Source organism: Carcharhinus amblyrhynchos, chromosome 20 (assembly GCF_965287045.1).
Source record: "Carcharhinus amblyrhynchos chromosome 20, sCarAmb.v2.hapA, whole genome shotgun sequence".
In the NCBI taxonomy this organism is placed as follows: Eukaryota; Metazoa; Chordata; class Chondrichthyes; order Carcharhiniformes; family Carcharhinidae; genus Carcharhinus; species Carcharhinus amblyrhynchos.
Genome location: NC_137343.1, coordinates 26,308,563 through 26,327,526, shown reverse-complemented (window position 1 = coordinate 26,327,526; position 18,964 = coordinate 26,308,563). Strand labels below are relative to the sequence as shown.

Here is an 18,964-nt window from a genome sequence, read left to right as displayed (position 1 = left end):
AAATTATAAAGCAAAAACTAAAACTACATTAAATAATCCATTAAACTAAAATCTTGAACAATATGGTTAAAAACAATAATTAAGCTTTATAGCAGAATGTGGTTCATGATTACAATTATACTTGCGCTTGGGTGGGTCAAATTGAACAGAATAAATCAGAATCACATTTTTCCACAACTTTGCACTTTCAAAATAAACTTTTTTGTCCCCTTCAGGATCTAATTTTAATCACTTTTATCTCAAAATACAAATATAAACTGAAGGACTAAAAAGCTATAAAGAACAAATCAAACTTAGCTGAGGAACTGCACATATCTTCATTAGATAATCTCAGTGTGTGAACACATCCTTATCAGTTTTCAGAGATAAAGGGTGCCAATAGCTCTCGGACACAAGCAGCTTACTGATTTTTAGTTTACAAGCTGACACCTGGTTTCCAGAAGCTGTGCAGAATAAACTTAAGACATTACTTGTATTTCTAAATTAGGTACTGGATTTTTGAAATAATTTTACTAAACTGCAACATACAAGTAGAAACATATTTGAAACACAAAGACTGGAAATACCATTCTCTCCTCCTGCACAGTGTACAATATTTTCTTACCAGATAGTATTGATTGCTCTGGTGTTGTCACCAGTGTGAACAAAAGCATAGGCCTTGATCCAAACAGACAGCCAGTCTAGATTTGGAATACTCTGAATCACATTCATTGTCAGAGATGCTACCTCTGCACCCTTCACTGAAAGAGACAGAAGACCTGCAGAAAAAAAGTAGGTTATGGATGGATGACTTATGGTTTGAAAGATTGCAGAACAGTTGGATAGGATATACTTTGTAACCATCTGGTGTATGTACACCTAATGTTGGGAAGAAGTTCTGAGTTTTTGACCCAGTGCCCATCAAGCTACAGTAATATAGTTGCAAGTCAGGATGGCTTGGAGAGGAATTTGCAGATGATGGCTTTCCCATGCATCTGCTACTCTTATCTTTCTAAGGAGTAAAAATTACTGGGATTTCTGTGATAAATAACACTCCCCTCCCCCCCAAAAAAACCTGTCCACCACAAGTCAGCAATGTGATGGAATAGTCTTCATTTTCCTGGAGGAGTGCAACTTGACATCATCCAGGACAAAGCAGATGCTTGGTCAATGCTGCACGCACCACCGTAAACATTCATTTGCTCCTCCATCACAGTAGCAAGAGCTCACCATATGCAAGATGCACTGCAACAACTAACCAAGCAACCTTCGACAGCACCTTCCAAACCAGAGACTTTTACTCCTTAGAAAGATAAGGGAAGCAGATGCATGGGAACACCATTACCTGCAAGCTGCTCTCCAAATCATCCTGACTTGCAACTCTATTACTGTTGCTTCATGGTCACTGGGTCAAGAAACCAGAATTTCCTTCCCAACATTGGGTGTACATACACCAGATGGCCTTCAATGGTTCAGGAAGGTGGTTCACAACACCCTTCAAGGGCAATTTGAGACAGGCAACAAATGTGATGCTCACATTCCATGACGAAAACAAAACACAAAAACTGAAGAAAAAAAGTTTTCTAAGGTCATGCAGACAAAGATTTGCAAACCCTGGTTCATTCCAGAGTACATCCCTTTCAACATTAGCAAGATTTGACCCAGCTGTCAATCATTTCCAAGATTATAAACCTATGCCATTACATCTATAGTGCCACTCTTATTGGAGAAAGTGAAGAGCTGCTGCAATCAGAATTAGTCAGATAATTCTATAACTAAGTTTATTTGCAGGAAAAAGATCAGCATCCTAACCAGCAGCCAATTAAAATTCCCATTTCAAGATGGAGTGCTGTGGCAACAATATAAAAATTAGTTTGAATCCCACCTCTAATCATTAATCTGCATGCAAAACTACCTCAGCACATGGGCTTCTATCCTAATCTACATCTCTCCGACTAGCTCTTTGGCTCCATTTTTCCCTAACTTGTCATTTGTATCAACAGTTTGTTTGGTGTACAGGAACATTGATTTTTTTAAAATCCTACCTAGTATCGCATCCAAAGCCAGAGGACACTGTCGTAACACTTCTTTGTAGCTGGTGACTGCTGACCTTTCCTGACCTGCTTTCTTATACAGGTTTGCCAACATCATATTAATCTAGATTGCAGGAAAAAAAGCTGTTAGCAACACAATAACGTCAAAATTTATGGTCTTAGAATTTTCCCAGCTAAAGACCAGCAAAGTAGACATAAAAACACTGTGCTGTAGAGTGGTGATAAGATAGTTGACAAAAGAAGCCATGAGGAAAAATATTTTCATGCTGCAACTGGTTAGGGTCTGGAATGTAACGTGAGTGTGTGGTAGAAACAGGTTCAAGTGAGGTCTACAAGGAAGAATGTGCAGGGCTGCAGAGAGGAGGTAGGGGAGTGGCACTTGGGTAGATTGCCCCTACAAAGTGCTAGCATAGACACTATAGGTGGAATGGCTTTCTTCTGTGCTGTAACAGTTCTGTGATTCCAAGTTGACTCTGGTGGTTCACCACTCTGCAATGAGCTGTGCAGGCAGATGGAGTGGAAATTTGAAGCTGCACAAGTAGTAGGAAAACCAGCAAAACAGTTGTCATAAAGTTGCTTGTGGGAGCCCACTTAAAAATATACCAGAAATTGCTAATAAATTGCACAGCTGCACTCTGAGTCACAGCTGGTACGTTGCCAGTGAAAACCAGAAAGAGGAATGGAAGAAAGCACCGGAGATGACTCTCTTTAAACAAGAGAAGTGTATAAATGTTGAAAGAATTCAATACAAAATAAGTGACTTAATAAGAAATTCATATTAAAATCTAATCAGAATCTAATCTGTCAAATTAAACTCACAGAATCACAGTATTGTTATGGTGCAGAAGGGGACCATTTGGCCCATCGTGTCTGCACTGGCTCTTCAAATGGGCATCATGACTTAGTGCTATTTGTCTGTCTTATCTCCATAATCATCTAATGCCCCCTTGAATTCCACAATTGACCCTACCTCCACCACAATTCCAGGCAGTGCGTTCTAGATCTGAACCATTTGTGAGAAAAAACTTTCCCACATCACATTTGCTAATAAGCTTTAAGACTTAAAAAAGAAACCAAAAAAGTTACAAGATGCAAATCCATTTTTAGTTGCTCACATAGCCACAAATAATTCAGAGCTCTCAAATGTTTCAGCATAATGCATTATATAAACTAAAAACAATTAGACCAACAGCTAGTGATAAATAAGGAATGTTATGCGCTTGTACATATCTGCTCATTAGTATTTTATCTACTTTACACAAAGTAGTTTACCTTTGGAGTGCGTTGCCTGGTGGATATAGTGTCCAGTATTGCAACTGCATCCCTTTCTTGACGTAGCATTGTATAACATTCAGCCATTTTATACTTGACTTCAATCTCTGATGGCAGACACTAAAATAAAAAAGATATTGTTACAAATGGTTCACTCTGAATTACATGGTTGCCTGTTACAAATCTCACAAGAAATCATTCCACTACAGCTGACCATAGTGTCATGAGAAAACCTCTTCACCTTCATTTTGCAGCATACGTTTTTTTTTAAGATCATTTTCTCAACAAGTTGGAAGTAACGGAGAACACTGTAGCTGCACTCAATACAAGTCCTTAAATTGATATTCATTCAGTGTCATTATGTTTTTAATAAGAATATGTTTCTGCATTCACTACTAACCAAGACAATTTTGCAGCTATACAACTAGAAAAGATTATAATCAAGAACTTCTAGTTCTGCACTGTCCCATTTGCAACTTTCTATCCAATAAAATTAATAGTTGGAAATCAAAAGCTAATGACTGAGCATAAAGGTTGAAAACCCAGGCATATGCACATTAAATACATTGTAAACTATAGATTATATTTTAATCAATACAGGAGAAGCATGCCCTTAGTACTCCATCAACTATTCTGAAAGGCTTTTTAAAAGAGGAATAACTGCTCCTTTGGTATCAGCCTGATTTAGCCTATACTGCTAGACGTTCTGTCACATTTACTGAAATTAACATGTGTACACACATAAAAGAATTAATAAAACATACACTATTCTAAGTTAGATGCTCATTGAAGTGGTGGAAGATAGAAAATGAAATGTGAAACAAGCTATTGAACCAAAGTACAAATATGTAAACGTGAAATGTTTGAAAAAAAAGCTACCAACTTCTGAAACTTTTCTGGCTCTCTGTTGACATCCCTACAAAGTAAACAGAACAGACCCATTAGGATATGTCAAACAAGGCTTATCAAGACACACAAACTAAATATGACAACTTGGCCTTTGAATCTTGCCAGCAGCACCTATGAATAAATAACAATTCTGCCAAAGCGATCTGCACTGCATACAATTGATCCTAACTACCATCTTCCTAGCCTATCCAACTGAATTCAAGTACTTCACACCATTCCTAAAGCAGTTACCTGGATGAAACAGTTCTATGTAACAGTGATTCAACTCCCTTGCTGCTTTAATGAGTAATGGCACCACTGCAGAATGTCAGGTCGGTTTACCCAATCTCAGACAGGCTAACAACCAAGCCACTGCAGCACAATTGAACTAAGGAGAGAAAACTCGTCAGCAGGGTCAATTACTTAAAGCTATCTAGTGACCCCTGGTGGAAAGTTTGCATATAATGTCAGGGTAGAACAAAATTAAGTTTGGCTGTAACATCCTGCGGAAGTACTGATGCATGCTGTATGGGCTTACAAATAAAGAATGGTTACTTGGATGAGGTAGTGGAGAGTTGTATTTAAAATTAAACATCAGTGAGAGATGGGCAGAAATATGAAGAAATGAAGGGATGGACAGGAAAATAAAAGAATGAACAGGATCTCTTGTGACCAAATAGCACAGAACTTGAAGCAAGTGGACATCCATTCTGGGAACCAAAATAATGTACTCCAAGGCACAAAGTTTAATAAATCTGGTAATTTGAGAATTGCCATTAAAAACATAAAATGACAAGAGAGTTGTTGGATTGTTCTAAATATCCAACTAGTTTTTCAGTTTGCTACAGGGAAAGGAGGCTGCCAGTCCATTGGTCTGATCTGTGTGGGACTAGTCTTACACTAGGCAACTGACTTAATGCCATTCAAAATAGCAGTCCACGGCCACATCAAGGCAACTAGGGATGAGGATAAATGAAGATTTACCTATCTGCTGAAAACAAAATTTTAAAATTGCACTGCTATGGAATAGAATGTAGTTTTACACCCATAGTTCTCTGAACAATTTAAAGATTTTAGCCAGGAAGGAGGAAGAGATCAAATCATCCTAACCCAAACAAGCTCTCCCTTGTCTACAGAGAAGCATTTCTCAGTACCTTTGTCAGGGTTTGTTGTGATGTAACCCAAGACATTTGTCCTTCCCTAGCTAACAAACAACCACAGTTTTTAAAGTTTGTTTCTGAAGTCGTACCCTATGATGTTACTTACAATGGTTCAAAAAAATACATGAATAGTTAAGAATTTGCAGAATCCTCTAGATCAGCAATGTTAAACTCAAATCTTCAAATATATGAATCAGATACATGGAGTTGTGATTTGAGAATGTATACGTTATGTTTCCATTGGGCATCATTAAAATAAAACTGTTTTTCAAAAAGGTCATGATGTGGGTATGCCGGCGTTGGACTGGGGTAAACACAGTAAAAAGTCTGACAGCACCAGGTTTAAGTTCAACCGACTTATTTGATAGTACACTCACTAGCTTTCGAAAACTAGTGAGTGTACTATCAAATAAATCGGTTGGACTTAAACCTGGTGTTGTCAGACTTTTTACTGTTTCAAAAAGGTACCAGGATAATTAAACGTAGTTCTGAGCAGTAATCAATGTCCAATTTTAGCAACATAAGGAAAATAAAAAGATGCCCAAATTCTTAACAGTTTTATAGTTTTGCTTACTCTGAATAATAAGGCAGTCTTCCAAGAATCTTTGCTGAAAGTCTCCTATGATTGTTCTCTATTACAGTAAAAAGTCTGACAACACCAGGTTTAAGTCCAACCCATTTATTTGATAGTACACTCACTAGCTTTCGGGGTTAGTCCCTTCGTCAGGTGAATGGAGAGTTCTGGCCTCAGACAGAGCATATAAAGCACAGACAGTTTACAGATTACTGACAATCTACAGTTTACAGATAAACTGTCTGTGCTTTATATGCTCTGTCTGAGGCCAGAACTCTCCATTCACCTGACGAAGGGACTAACCCCGAAAGCTAGTGACTGTACTATCAAATAAATCAGTTGGACTTAAACCTGGTGTTGTCAGACTTTTTACTGTGTTTACCCCAGTCCAACGCCAGCATATCCACATCATGTTCTCTGTTAAGCAGCTCAACCTGATTAGCTTCGCGAGACAACTGGTTAAACAATGAGGAGCTGAGCCAACTAAAATAACAAGGTACCACATTAGATTACCGTTCAATGATGATTTATTTTAGCTGCAGGAGTTAGAGTGACATCACAGTTGACCTCCTGATTTATATCATCATCGTATCTTAAACATTACCAAGGCCTTTCAGAAGAATGTTATCCACCAAACCACATAAGGAGACATCTGAATGGACCAAACACTTGGAAGAGATAGGTTTTAAGGAGTAACTTCAAATAGGAGAGTGGTTTAGTGAGGGTATTCCAGAGCTCAGAGCATAAACAGATGAAAGTATGATTGCCAGTGGCATTGCAATTCAATTGGGACATGCAGGAGGCATGTCCCAATTGAATTAGTGGGGTGCAGACATCTCTCAAGATTGCAGAGCTTGAGTAGGTTACAGAGGTGGGGTGAGACCATGGACGAATTTGAAAACAAGGATGGGAATCTTAAAATTGAGAGACTCATGGCCCAGTAGCCAATGTAAGTCAGTGAGCACAGGGGTATTGAAAATATAAGATGGTACAAATGAGGATACGGGCAACAGAGTTTTGGATAAACTCAAGTTTATGGAAATTGAGCTAGAACAGCATTGTAATAACCAAGTTTAGAGGCAACTCTACAGCTATAAATCATGAATAAGGGTTTCAGCAGCAAATGAGCTGAGGTTACGGCAAAGATGGGTGATGCTAGAGGTAGTCTTAAAGATTGAATGGATGTGGTCAGAAGTTCATTTCAGGCTCAAATATAATAGTAAAGTTGTGAAGACTCTTATTCAGCACCAGTCAAGGACCAGGGAGAGGCATGGATTTTGTGGCAGGGACCAAAGATGATGGCTTTGGTCTTCCTAATATACAGCTTTTCATTCGACCAATACTAGACATCAAACAAGCAGAGAGAGCAGAGTCATCGAGAGAGATGATATTAAACTAGAGCTGGATGTATTCATCATGTGAATTTTTTTTGTTTTTTCAGTTAATTCACTGAGAGGCAACAAGTTGATTAGAAATGGAACGATACCAAAGATAGACCCTTTGGGGACTCCAGCTGTTCTTGGACTGTTTAAAGAATTGTCGGATGGAGGATTGCTGAGAGAAAGAATAGTGAGAGTCAGGATACCTGCTCCTGATCACTACTCAGAAACATCTGCTGGAAATTACATAGTCAGGTGCACAGATAAGCCTCAACTATGAAGCAGCATATTGTCAAATGATATGCTGACAATTGCTATCTAAACTTGACATGAACAAAAGGCATTTAGGCTACTGCCGCCGATACAGCGAAATTTCCTAGGCAAGGCACTTGGGAGTGTGTTGGATGTGAAGAAGCATGGAAATTGACCTTTATGTAAATGTTATAAACTTGGATTTCCAAAAAGCATTCGATAAGCTGCCACCAAAAAACATTAATATGGAATTGAGGATAACATATTAGCATAGATGCTTGATTAATGGATTAATCAAGCATCTATGCTAATATGTTATCCTCAGACAGCAGTGAGTTTTCAAGTTGGCAGATTAATTATTGAGGGCCACAAGAACATGTGCTTGAGCCCTCAGTTATTTATAATCAATACTAATGACTCAAACAAAGAGACAGAAAGCAACATACAGTATCCAAGTTTGATGGTACAAGATTAAGTGAAATGCAAGGGGCTGCAAAGAGATATGGACAAATTAAGCGAATGGGAAATAAGGTGGCAGAAAGCATAATGTGGGGAAGTATGAGGTTATTCATTTTTGGTAGTAATAAAAAAGCAAAGTTGTTTTAACAGGTGCAAAACTTTAAAATGCTGAAGCTCAGACAGACTTGGATGTACTCATACAGGGTACATAAAGCAAATAGAAAGGCAAATGGCATATTGGTATTTATTGCAAGGGGATAGGAATATAAGAATAAAGAAGTCTTGCTACAATTTTGTTTTATTCATTTGTGGGACATGGGCCTCACTGCTGGCCAGCATTTATTGCCCATCTCTAGTTGATCTTGTTCAGAGGGCAGTTGAGAGTCAGCTACATTGCTGTGGCTCTGGAGTCATATGTAAGCCAGACCAGGTAAGGAAGGCAGATATTCTTCCATAAAAAAACATTATATAATGTTTTAACAAGAACATATCCTGACTAGTGTGTACTTTTGATCTACATGTCTAAGAAAGAATAGAACCCGGGGGTCGTTCAATGAAAGTTCACTAAATTGGCTCTCGGGAAGAGAAACTTGCCCTGTGATGAGAGGTTGAGTAATTTGATTTTATATTTCCTGAGGTTTAGAAGAATAAGAGGTGATCTCATTGAAACATTGAAAAATTCTGAAGGGGCTTGACAGGATAGAGAGGTTATTTCCCAATGCTGGATAATCTAGAACATAGGATAAAAGAGAAATTTCTTCATTCAGACAGTTACAGGTGTTTCATTGTTTTAAATATATTCAAGACTGGGATAATTAGATTAACAGTCTCTCAGTTAAAAGTGATGGTCAGTCATGATTGTACTGAATGGTAGAAGCAGCTTAAGGGGCCACATGATTTACTTCTGCTCTATTCAAGTTCATTCCACTTAGCTTTTGGCCCTTATAGTCAGCATCTTAATTCAGGCAGAATATAATCAAAGATTCTCCAGTCTACACAAATGACTGCAAATATGGAGTAGCATATAATGTTGCATACACAGAGCACCAGGGACCTAGTTTTGATTTCCCAGCTTAGGTCCCTGGCACTTGTTTCTGCAAAAATCAAGGCAGTAAACTGGAAATATATTTAGCTTATTATCTGTTGAATACCAAGAGATTCAACACAACTATATAATGTCGAGCTACTGAAATTTCTGCCAGTTACCTTGCAAATCAGGTCACAATTCTCAAATGAGATGCAGTCACGCTTATCGTTATAAGGATACTTTACTCTCCTCAGACCTCAAAGTCACCAGGTTGCTACTAGTGCTCTGAAATCAGACAATTCAAGGCACTCAAGTGGCCTTTAATAACTCCCTCCAATTTCTGTCCTCAGGCATCAAATCTCCACCCTTTTCCTCCCAAAAGCAGCTTAGCTTAAACTGGAAGTTCACAGGCAGAATTGTCAACAACGACTCATACAAAAAAAAAAGCAATTTTCATTTATTTATTAGCGTCACAAGTAGGCTTACATTAATACTGCAATGAAGTTATTGTGAAAAATCCCCTAGTTGCCACCCTCCAGCACCTGTTTGGGTACACAGAGGGAAAATTTAGCATGGTCAATGGACCTAACCAGCATGTCTTTTGGACTGTGGGAGGAAACCAGATCACCCAGTGGAAACTCACGCAGACACCAGGAGAACCTGCAGACTCCGCCCAGATAGTGACCTAAGCTGGGAAATCAAACCCAGGTTCCTGGCGCTCTGAGGCAGCAATGCTAACCACTGTGCCACCGTATATATATTGCCTTTCATGATCACCAAAGCATTTTGATTCATTGGATCTACTGCAACTGTCAGCTTCAGAAGCAATGCTACACCTAGTACATATACACTATTTATTGGTTGCAGTCAAAGTCAGCATTTATGTGAAGTAGAATCATTGATTTGATATTTATGACTGTCTTACAATTATGGTAAGAAGTCTCACAACACCAGGTTAAAGTCCAACCAATTTATTTGACAGTAAACTCACAAGCTTTCAGAGTTTGCCCCTTCGTCAGGTGAATGGAGAGTTCTGGCCTCAGACAGAGCATATAACGGCACATACAATTTACAGTAAACTGTGTGTACTGTTATATGCTTTGTCTGAGGCCAGAACTCTCCATTCACCTGATGAAGGGGCAAACCCTGAAAGCTTGTGACTTTACTGTCGAATAAATTGGTAGGACTTTAACCCGGTGTTGAGAGACTTCTTACTGTGTTTACCCCAGTCCAACGCCAGCATCTCCACATCATTACAATTATGGCTCAGTTTTATTATTTTCAATAAGGTATTTGGATGTAGCCAGTCTTCTCATGTATTCCAAAGGACATCTGATGCCAGACAATCAGTAAAGGAATCAAGAGTTATGGGGATATGGTGGGAAAGTGGAGTTGAGGATTATCAAAACCAGATCAGTCATGATCTGAGTAACAGAGCAGAATTGATGAGCTGAATGGCCTACTTCTGCCCTTGCATCCTATGGTTTTAGAGGAACATAAGAAATAGGAGCAGGAGTAGGACACTGAGGTTCACACTATAGCTGTATTAATGTACACTTTTCTTTATGTCATTCTCTTCCCTTGTAATGCATGTCATTCATTTTGAGTCCTTTCTCTGTTATCTTATCAGTACCATAATTTTAATCACCAACGAAGTGAATTCAAGTGACATCAGCATTTTTTTGAGGATCACGAATGAGTGCATGGAGCTCAAAGTTCTGTCAAGAGATTGAAACTATTTCTGTTTACTTCCACACCCCTTCCCATGGCCCAAGCTAAATCTCTTCCCTCTTCCACCCCCGCAATCACTGCTGTTAGTCTTTCTCAAGACTCATCTCCCTTAAAGCTCTCCCCAAGTTCAGCTTATCTTCAAAACTCATCTCCTACTACTATATCCCCATTTCCATAAGATTGCTAAACACTCAACTTTTCTAGCATTGTCAGGGTCATGACGAAGTCCAGTCCACCATGCAATCCAGCCTCCCATCCATTGGCTCTGTTTACATTTCCTGCTGTCTTGGAAAAGCAACCAGCATAATTAAGGACCCCACGTACCCCAGACATATTCTCTTCCACCTTCTCCTGCCAGGAAAAAGATCCAAAACGTTTGAGGTCATGTACCAATTGACTGAAGAACAGCTTCTTCCCTGCTGCCATCGGACTTTTGAATGGACCTACCTCATGTTAAGTTGATCCTTTGCTACGCCCCAGCTATGACTGTAACACTAAACTCTCTGCACTCTCTCCTTTGTTATGTACAGTATGCTTTGTCTTTATAGTATGCAGGAAACAATATTTTTCACTGTATACTACTACTTGTATACTACAAAATGAATCAAATCAAAGGATTCCCCGTCCCCTGAAAAAAACTGCTAATCGCTCCTTGCATTTAGCATACCATCATTAACCTCCCTCCTTTTTAAAGATCCTGACCATATTTTTGATCTCCAATTTGTACACATTTCTGTAATTCCATTCTTGAATCTTCCCAAGCAGATTTCCAGCTGTGCGACAGCACTGAAATAGCCCCACTTAGACTCAAGTTATACCTCAGTGACTATTCTTGTTCTCTTGACAGTCTTGGACATAGTTGACCAAATCCTCCTCCTCCCATGCCTCTCCTTCATTGTCCAACTCAGTAAGACTTTACTTGCTTGTAGCTGCTCTTACCAATCTAATTGCAACTAGAACATTTAAAAGAACTATTCACTTTATATCCCTACATTGTTATCGCCAGAGTCACCCCAGTATCAATCCTTGGCAGTCTCCTCCTCATTCAATGCACTCCCTTAAAGACATCATTTGAAATTGAGTTAATCTTTACTTGCATGCTGATGGCAACCAATTGTATTACTCAGCCATCTCTCTCAGAATTGATAGCACCTCTCCCAACCCCTCAGCTGTCTCGATGTTGTTCAAACTTGAATGAACTCCAATTTCTGTCAGTTAAACACTGGGAGGACCAAGTTAGTATTTTTGACTCCCATCAAAAACCTGTACCTTGCCATTAATCCTATCCTGTTCCCTGTCAAAATCTAAAGATGAACCAGTTTATGTGGGATCGGTGTGTCCCATTTGACTCCAAGCTGAGCTTCTGGATTCATATTTTAAGCACAAAAACCACCAACTTCTACCATCATCAGATTTCCACTTCACCCATTTTCCATTGAAAGAATCAACCACGCTTTTGTCACTTCTAGATCCAACTGCTCCAAAACTGAACAAAAGCAAAGTATAGCGAATACCAGAATTCTGAAATAAAAACAGAAAATGCTGGAAATACCCAGGTCAGACAGCATCTGCAGAGATCAGAGGGTTTGTCACTAGTTCAAGGTTCGTCACTTGTTCTTTAAATAGTCGCCCAGACAGACTTCATTCATACTCTGTCCACGAACACTCTCCTCTCCTTGGGTGAACATTCTCAAACTGAACAACTTGGACTCAACTTTTATTTGAAGGAAATGAGTGGAGTTAAAGGAGTCTTTAACTTCACTTGCTTCCTTCAAATAAAAGGTGTTGCTCTGGTTACACACATGGTCTTAATTATTACTTTTGGGGAACATATGGTCCCTTCATTGTTTCAGCCTACTTGGGACCCCTCTTCCTAGTATTCTGGTGTCTATATACATCACTACCATCATCTGCTCATGTCCTGAACGGGAAAATTGCATCAACTTTGCTTCCAATTTCCATCCTTAGCTTAAAGTTCAAATGGTTCATTTCAGACTCTTTCCTTCCGTAACTTCCATGTCCCAATTTCTGGCGATAGTCTGCAAATCAACTTCCATGATAAGCTCACTGAATCCCACAGCTACTTTTACTGAGTAAAGTCACAACCTCAAACCTTAACTCTTTCTCTCAAGATGACGTGAGATCTGCAATGTATTTCCATCATTTTCTGTGTTTATATTAACCTCCAGCATTTGCAGTATTTTCTTGTGCATACACTTCCTTACAACCTACTTCCTGTGAGGAATCCATTCTATTCTCCGGGTTTCTCAATCTCAGTCACATTTATTCGAGTGACACAACCTCGCATGTCAGCACATTCAATATATCTTCCTTTTCCAGGGATTCTCCCATCATGGCTGACCTTATCCATCCCATTTCCTGTCCCTCTCAGAACCATGATAGAATTCCCCCGTCCTCCTATTTAATCCTACCAGCCTCCATATTCAATGGGTCATCCTCTGCTATTCCCACCACCTCCAAATAATGCCACAACTAAACACATCTTCCCTTTCAGCATTCTCAAATGACCATTCACTCTGCAAACACCCTGGTCCACTTCTCTACCACTCCAGTGCTCACTTCCCTTTCCAACACCTCCTTCCAATGCCATCTTTCTAGGCAATGACTTGTCATTGCCCAAAGCCTCAAACACACATTTCAGATGAAACTGTGATTTGTGTACTTTTGAAAAGTCTCATCACAATCATGTGATCTGTTCTAGAACAGGGAGAACAAATATAGATTGCTTTCTGGAACATCTCCTCCAATCACTTCAAAGCACAATTCTGAATTTCTGGTTGCCTGTCATTCTATTTTTGCTCTCATGCTGATCTCTCTCTACCCTCAGCATCCTGCAGTGTTCCAATGAAGCTCAAAGTAAGCTTGAGGAAAAGCAAGTCATCTTTAGCTTAGACATTTTACAGCCTTCCAAACTCTCAAAATTCAACCACTTCAGGCCACAATCGCTTCCTTTTTCATTGCAGGTTTTGGTTTTAGTCTCATATTTTCCTTGTTTTTGCTTTCATATAGCGGCTGTCCAAATGGGGAATTATAAATAATTTAAGTGTCACAGCATAAACTAGTTGTGTAAAATCATAAGTTTTGCAATTTACTTCTACAAGCATGCACATTATATTTTACCAATCAATTTCATATGTTAGAGCTAGTATAAAATTTAGACTGAGACTTTAATATTTTCTACATTCAAGGGAGGTTGCTTTTCTGACACTGAAGTTCCAGGAATTGAATTCAAAATTAGCAGATACTTACAGGCTCAGCAGAATACTTGCTCACTGAACTCAGTGACTGTTCTAATTTTCCACCTGACAGTCAACATATTACAAACACACAAGCTGCAGAACACAATGGGAAATGCAAATTCAATTGCCCTGTGCTACAGTGGAACCAGGCACCTTCCCACCCGTAAACAGAGTCATGTCTACAGTTCTGTACAAAGTTACAAACTCAGCTTCTGAAAGTGTAACTTTAATCTGAGTTAGCTTGCTAACAGAAATTTTTAAAAATTTTTCTGAAGGCAATCTCATACAATTCTGAGGAATATTTACATGCCTTGCAGAATAGAGAACTTAATTATAAATTCTAGTTGTCAAACATGCAGACATCTGTTAAATGATTAATGATCTGTGGAACAACCTATTTGCCATCATAATTGAGAATCAGAAAACTATTGGATTGCCAGATACAAGCAAGCTCCTTTCCTACTGCAACCAGGATGTCAAAGGTTTTTGCTGCTTCATTGCTCTGTGATTCTCGACCAAAACCATGGGTGGATAGAAAGGAGTGAGGTTTTAGCCTTTTATGTAACTTCTATATCGTATCATGTATAGTAACAATTTAGTTTATCTAATCATGTATCCACTGAAGTGGGGCGACTACAAATCTAGGCAAAGTACTTTCGTACGGGCATGTATTACTGATGAGAAAAGTGATTTCAATATGGCATATGGTTTTTAATTCTTTTAATGATTAATAACCTGCTGCATCTTAATAACTGCTTTTGCTTTTAATTAAAGTACTGAAAGGAGAGTTCCTGGCTGTGCTTCTATAGAATATTCCCTTTACTCTTCACTCTATAAGAGAAATTTGCACAAATTAACAAGAGCTGCCATTGACTGCTGCATTTAAATGGGTATCAACTGCTAATTTGAACTGGTAATAATACCACGATCACAGGATTTATCCTGCCTGTGGATGTGTGACCTTAGATTTTGATATTTCTTTATGTTGCCTAGCCTTGATATTGATATCACTTTAGGGATTATCACACTTTTGCTTATTCCCATCCAAGTCTATAATTCCTTTCATACTTAGATAAGGAAAGGTTTATATGTTATTGACCATAACATTCCAAAGATACTAGAGGTAACTGATTTTTCGTCAAGGACTAGAGTGTCAAAAAAGAGAGGATGCTGGAGAAATTCAGCAGGTCTGGCAGCATCTGTAAGGATGGAACACAGAGTTAACATTTTAGTCCTTCAGCTTTTTGTCAGGTCTGCTGAGTTCTTCCAGCATTGTCTGTTCTTGTTTCAGATTCTAACATCTGCAGTATTTTGCTTATATCAAACAGTATGTTGCATGAAGGGCACTTTCAAAAAAGCTACCAGAAACTGAACCACAGTGACAGAGTTTGAATCTGAGCTTGTAATTGCACACCGTAACCAATCTCAAACTAGAACATTTTTAACAAGAAGGAATTAATTCACTGTCTTTTAAAAGTTAATGTTTATTTATTAGTCACAAATAAATTTACATTACCACTGCAATGAAGTTACTGTGAAAATCCCCTACACTCCAATGCATTTGTGTACACTGAGGGAGGATTTAGCATAGCCGATGCACCTAACCAGCACGTCTACCAGACTGTGGGAGGAAACTGTAGCACCTCAAGGAAACCCACACAGACACGGAGAACATGTAGACTCCACATAGACAGTGACCCAATTTGGGAATTGAACCCAAGTCACTGGTGCTGTGAGGCAGCAGTGCTAACCACTGTGCCATGTGGCCCTGCAAAGATTGCCAAAGCAGCTTTTTCAAGAATTCATGAGTTAATCAGGACACTGTTAAGTTGGCTATGACCACCAATTTATTGACTTCCAAAATGTTACCACCAATACTCAGAACATCACGACCAATGCTTTCCAGTTAAATCCTTTCAAATCAAATGCGCCTGATGTACCCCATTATGAATACTTACCCAAGATTTATCCATTTTATGATCTTTATTTATATACAAAAGCGTACTTTCACACAAAGGGAGAGTAATTCAATAACTTTCCTGTCAGCGACAGGTAGCGTCACTGCAAAGTCTTGAAGGGGGCAAATGAGAAAAAAAGCTAGCACAAAAGCAAAATACTGCAGATGCAGGAAACATAAAATAAAAATAGAAAATGCTTGAAATACTCTGCAGGACTGTCAAAATGCATAGAGTGAGGGAAAAAAGTTAACACTGCTGGTTATCTAAACAAACTGTTGTTCTTCACATGCTACCTGTGTTTGTGGTGTTGAGGGAGTGCTCCCACCAGCTGGTCTCACTTTAGTCGTCTTACTTAGAGCTTTCTTCTGTTGTAAAGCAATTTTATATTTAGATTCAGCATTACGATATTCCTTGTCATGAAAGAGAGAATCTGCATGGTAGACAAGTAGCTGATACTTCTGCACTGGAGAGAATAATTCTCTAAGAGCAAAGAACAAAAAGCATTATTAGCACATTTGTGAAATAATTTGCAATTCTTATATATTTGAGGACTTTTCTTGTATGAAGGGTGATCACAAGGATCACAACAACTTAGTATACAAAATTTTCAAGATTTCATTTCATCATAAACTCAATGCCAATTTTTCTTTTCAGTTCCCTTTGACCCACAGCCAAATTTAGAATAGCATACATTTCTTCCAAATGCTGCTTGAGCTTTTCATTATTCATTCTTGGGATGTGAGCATCACTAGAAAGGCCACATTTATTATCTACCCCCCAATTTCCCTTGGGAAGGTAGTGGCAAGTTGCCTTTAAAGTTGTTACAGTCCGTGTATTACAATGAAGTACAATGTTGTTAAATATGGGATCATCCATTTTGGGAGGAATAATGGCAAAAAGGATTTTTTTTAAGTGGTAAAAAAAATTGCAGCATGCTGCTGTGCAGAGGGATGTACATGTCCTTGTGCATGAATTGCAAAAAGTTGGTTTGCAGATGCAGCAGGTAATTAAGAAGGCAAATGGAATTTTGTCCTTCATTGCTAAAGGGATGGAGTTTAAAAACAGAAAGGTTATGTTGCAGCATATAAAGTGCTGGAGGGACCACACCTGCAGTACCATGTACAGTTTTGGCCTCCTTACTCAAGGAAGAATATATTGGCCTAGCACTGGAGGGGCTGCAGAGAGATTCACTAGGTTGATTCTGAAGTTAAGAGGGTTGGCTTATGAGGAAAGACTGAGTGGCTGGGACTTTACTCATTGGCATTCAGAAGAATGAGGGGGCATCTTACAGGAACATATACAATTAAGAAGGGAATAGGTAAGATAGAAGCAGGGAGATTGTTTCCACTGGTGATAAAATTAGAACTAGGGGGCATAACTTCAAAATAAAGGGAAGCAGTTGAATTGTGGAGGAACTTCTTCACCCAAAGGGTTATGAATCTGTGAAATTCCCTTCCCACTGAAGCAGTTGAGGCTACCTCATTGAATGTTTTTAAGGCATAGACAGATCTTTGAACAATAAAGGGATTATGGGTTGAGGTGAGCAGGCAGGCAAATGGAGCTGAGTCCACAATAAGATCAGCTATGATCTTACTGAATGGCACAGCCATTTTGTGGTTCAAGTACACCCACAATACACCTTCCTCATTCACACTGTACAATAGCCCAAGGGGCAGGGCCTCTAGAAATTTTAATATACTTGTTTCACAACAGATAAATTTTAAAGGTTTTTGGAGCAACAGGTGAATGAAAACAGTAAATGCCAATCAACATACAAAAATTGAACAGCATAATGTTTTTTCCACGTCTTTTTATATTTAACAAAAGTGAATTTGAGTTAACCCATATGAGCCTGATGGTTATTTCTCTATCTAAAGGATGCTTTTCCTCCCCTTCAGTGCAATCCACTTGCTTTGATCCTTCCCCTCCCCAGTTCACAAGCCATGTTCCTACCCTAAGCTTCTCAGTTCTAACTGCAGCTCCCACCTGATCCTGCTGCTTCATTCAGTTGATTCTGCTTGGACAGGAATGTCTGATCTATTGGAAGTCAAGGAATTCCCACTTGCACCCCATAAGAGTCCACCGCTCAAGAAAACCAGCATCAGAAACAATGTTCTTTTGACAGAAACAAAGCGTCCCTTGGGTCAGTAAACATATGCCGATAGCGTAAATTGTGGCACACAACTGACGAGGGGTCATCCAGATTCGAAACGTTGGCTCTATTCTCTCTCCGGATATGCTGTCAGACTTGCTGAGATTTTCCAGCAATTTCTGCTTTCCTTTATGGTTATTGATTTTGCATATTTACAGCTTCATGAAAACTTGAATCCATTCGAATTCAGAGTTGACAGATCACCATGGCCCTGGCTTGAACTTGTAAAAATAATACGATTAAACTGTTGACACTTCAATTCACAGTTTGGACAGTGAGGCTGGTAACGTCTATAAAGCAGAACAGCTTTCGCGTCTTCCCATGATGCGACTAGCATAAAAAAATTAGAAAATCGTATTTAAGCCTGAAAAATAAAATCTTGAAGGATTTTTTTTTGCGGAGGGGTGAAGAGAAAGAATGCATCTGGAAACCAGACTGTGTGAGGTGAATATACAGGACCAACAGAAAGATAGGGAAACTCGCTAACAACCACTTACGGATTATTATCACTCATGGTCAGTAACAAGCTGCTGAGTAGTCTCACGTTGGAGTAAAGGCCGGCGGCCACCATATCGCGGACGTGGTCGATAACGTTCATCTTCTCCCCACAGCCTCAGTTCTCCAAGTGAAGCCAACACTAAACACCCACAGCATCAAAAATGGCGCCGGGGACCTCCCTCCACCCGAGGCTCCTCACTCAACCGCCTGAATCAGCAGCCTAACGGTACATCCTGGTAACAGTTTTGTTTTGGTGCGGGGGTGGGGTAACACATTTAATAATTAAGATATACAGCTACGTTTGTTTGCCAGCTTACGGGA

General features: G+C 39.2%; 1 protein-coding gene across 4 annotated transcripts in view; it reads right to left on the bottom strand.

Annotated features, from left to right (window-relative positions):
• Window positions 1-18,807, bottom strand: part of anapc7 (anaphase promoting complex subunit 7) — a 31,604-nt gene extending 12,797 nt beyond the window's left edge. For 2 of the 4 annotated variants that reach the window (XR_013889049.1, XM_080208283.1), the window contains exons 1-6: window positions 18,643-18,807; window positions 16,287-16,473; window positions 4,189-4,221; window positions 3,306-3,425; window positions 2,025-2,136; window positions 605-758 (exon numbers count right to left, since the gene is read on the bottom strand). Coding sequence is in view for 3 of the 4 variants with exons in the window: in XM_080208283.1 (XP_080064409.1) it covers window positions 605-758; window positions 2,025-2,136; window positions 3,306-3,425; window positions 4,189-4,221; window positions 16,287-16,473; window positions 18,643-18,743 (707 nt within the window). In the remaining variant the exon portion in view is untranslated. Of the gene's footprint in view, window positions 1-604; window positions 759-2,024; window positions 2,137-3,305; window positions 3,426-4,188; window positions 4,222-14,045; window positions 14,118-16,286; window positions 16,474-18,642 lie in introns of those variants that run through there. The other 2 variants (XM_080208284.1, XM_080208285.1) reach the window with 2 other exon arrangements.
• Window positions 18,808-18,964: the final 157 nt, after the last annotated feature.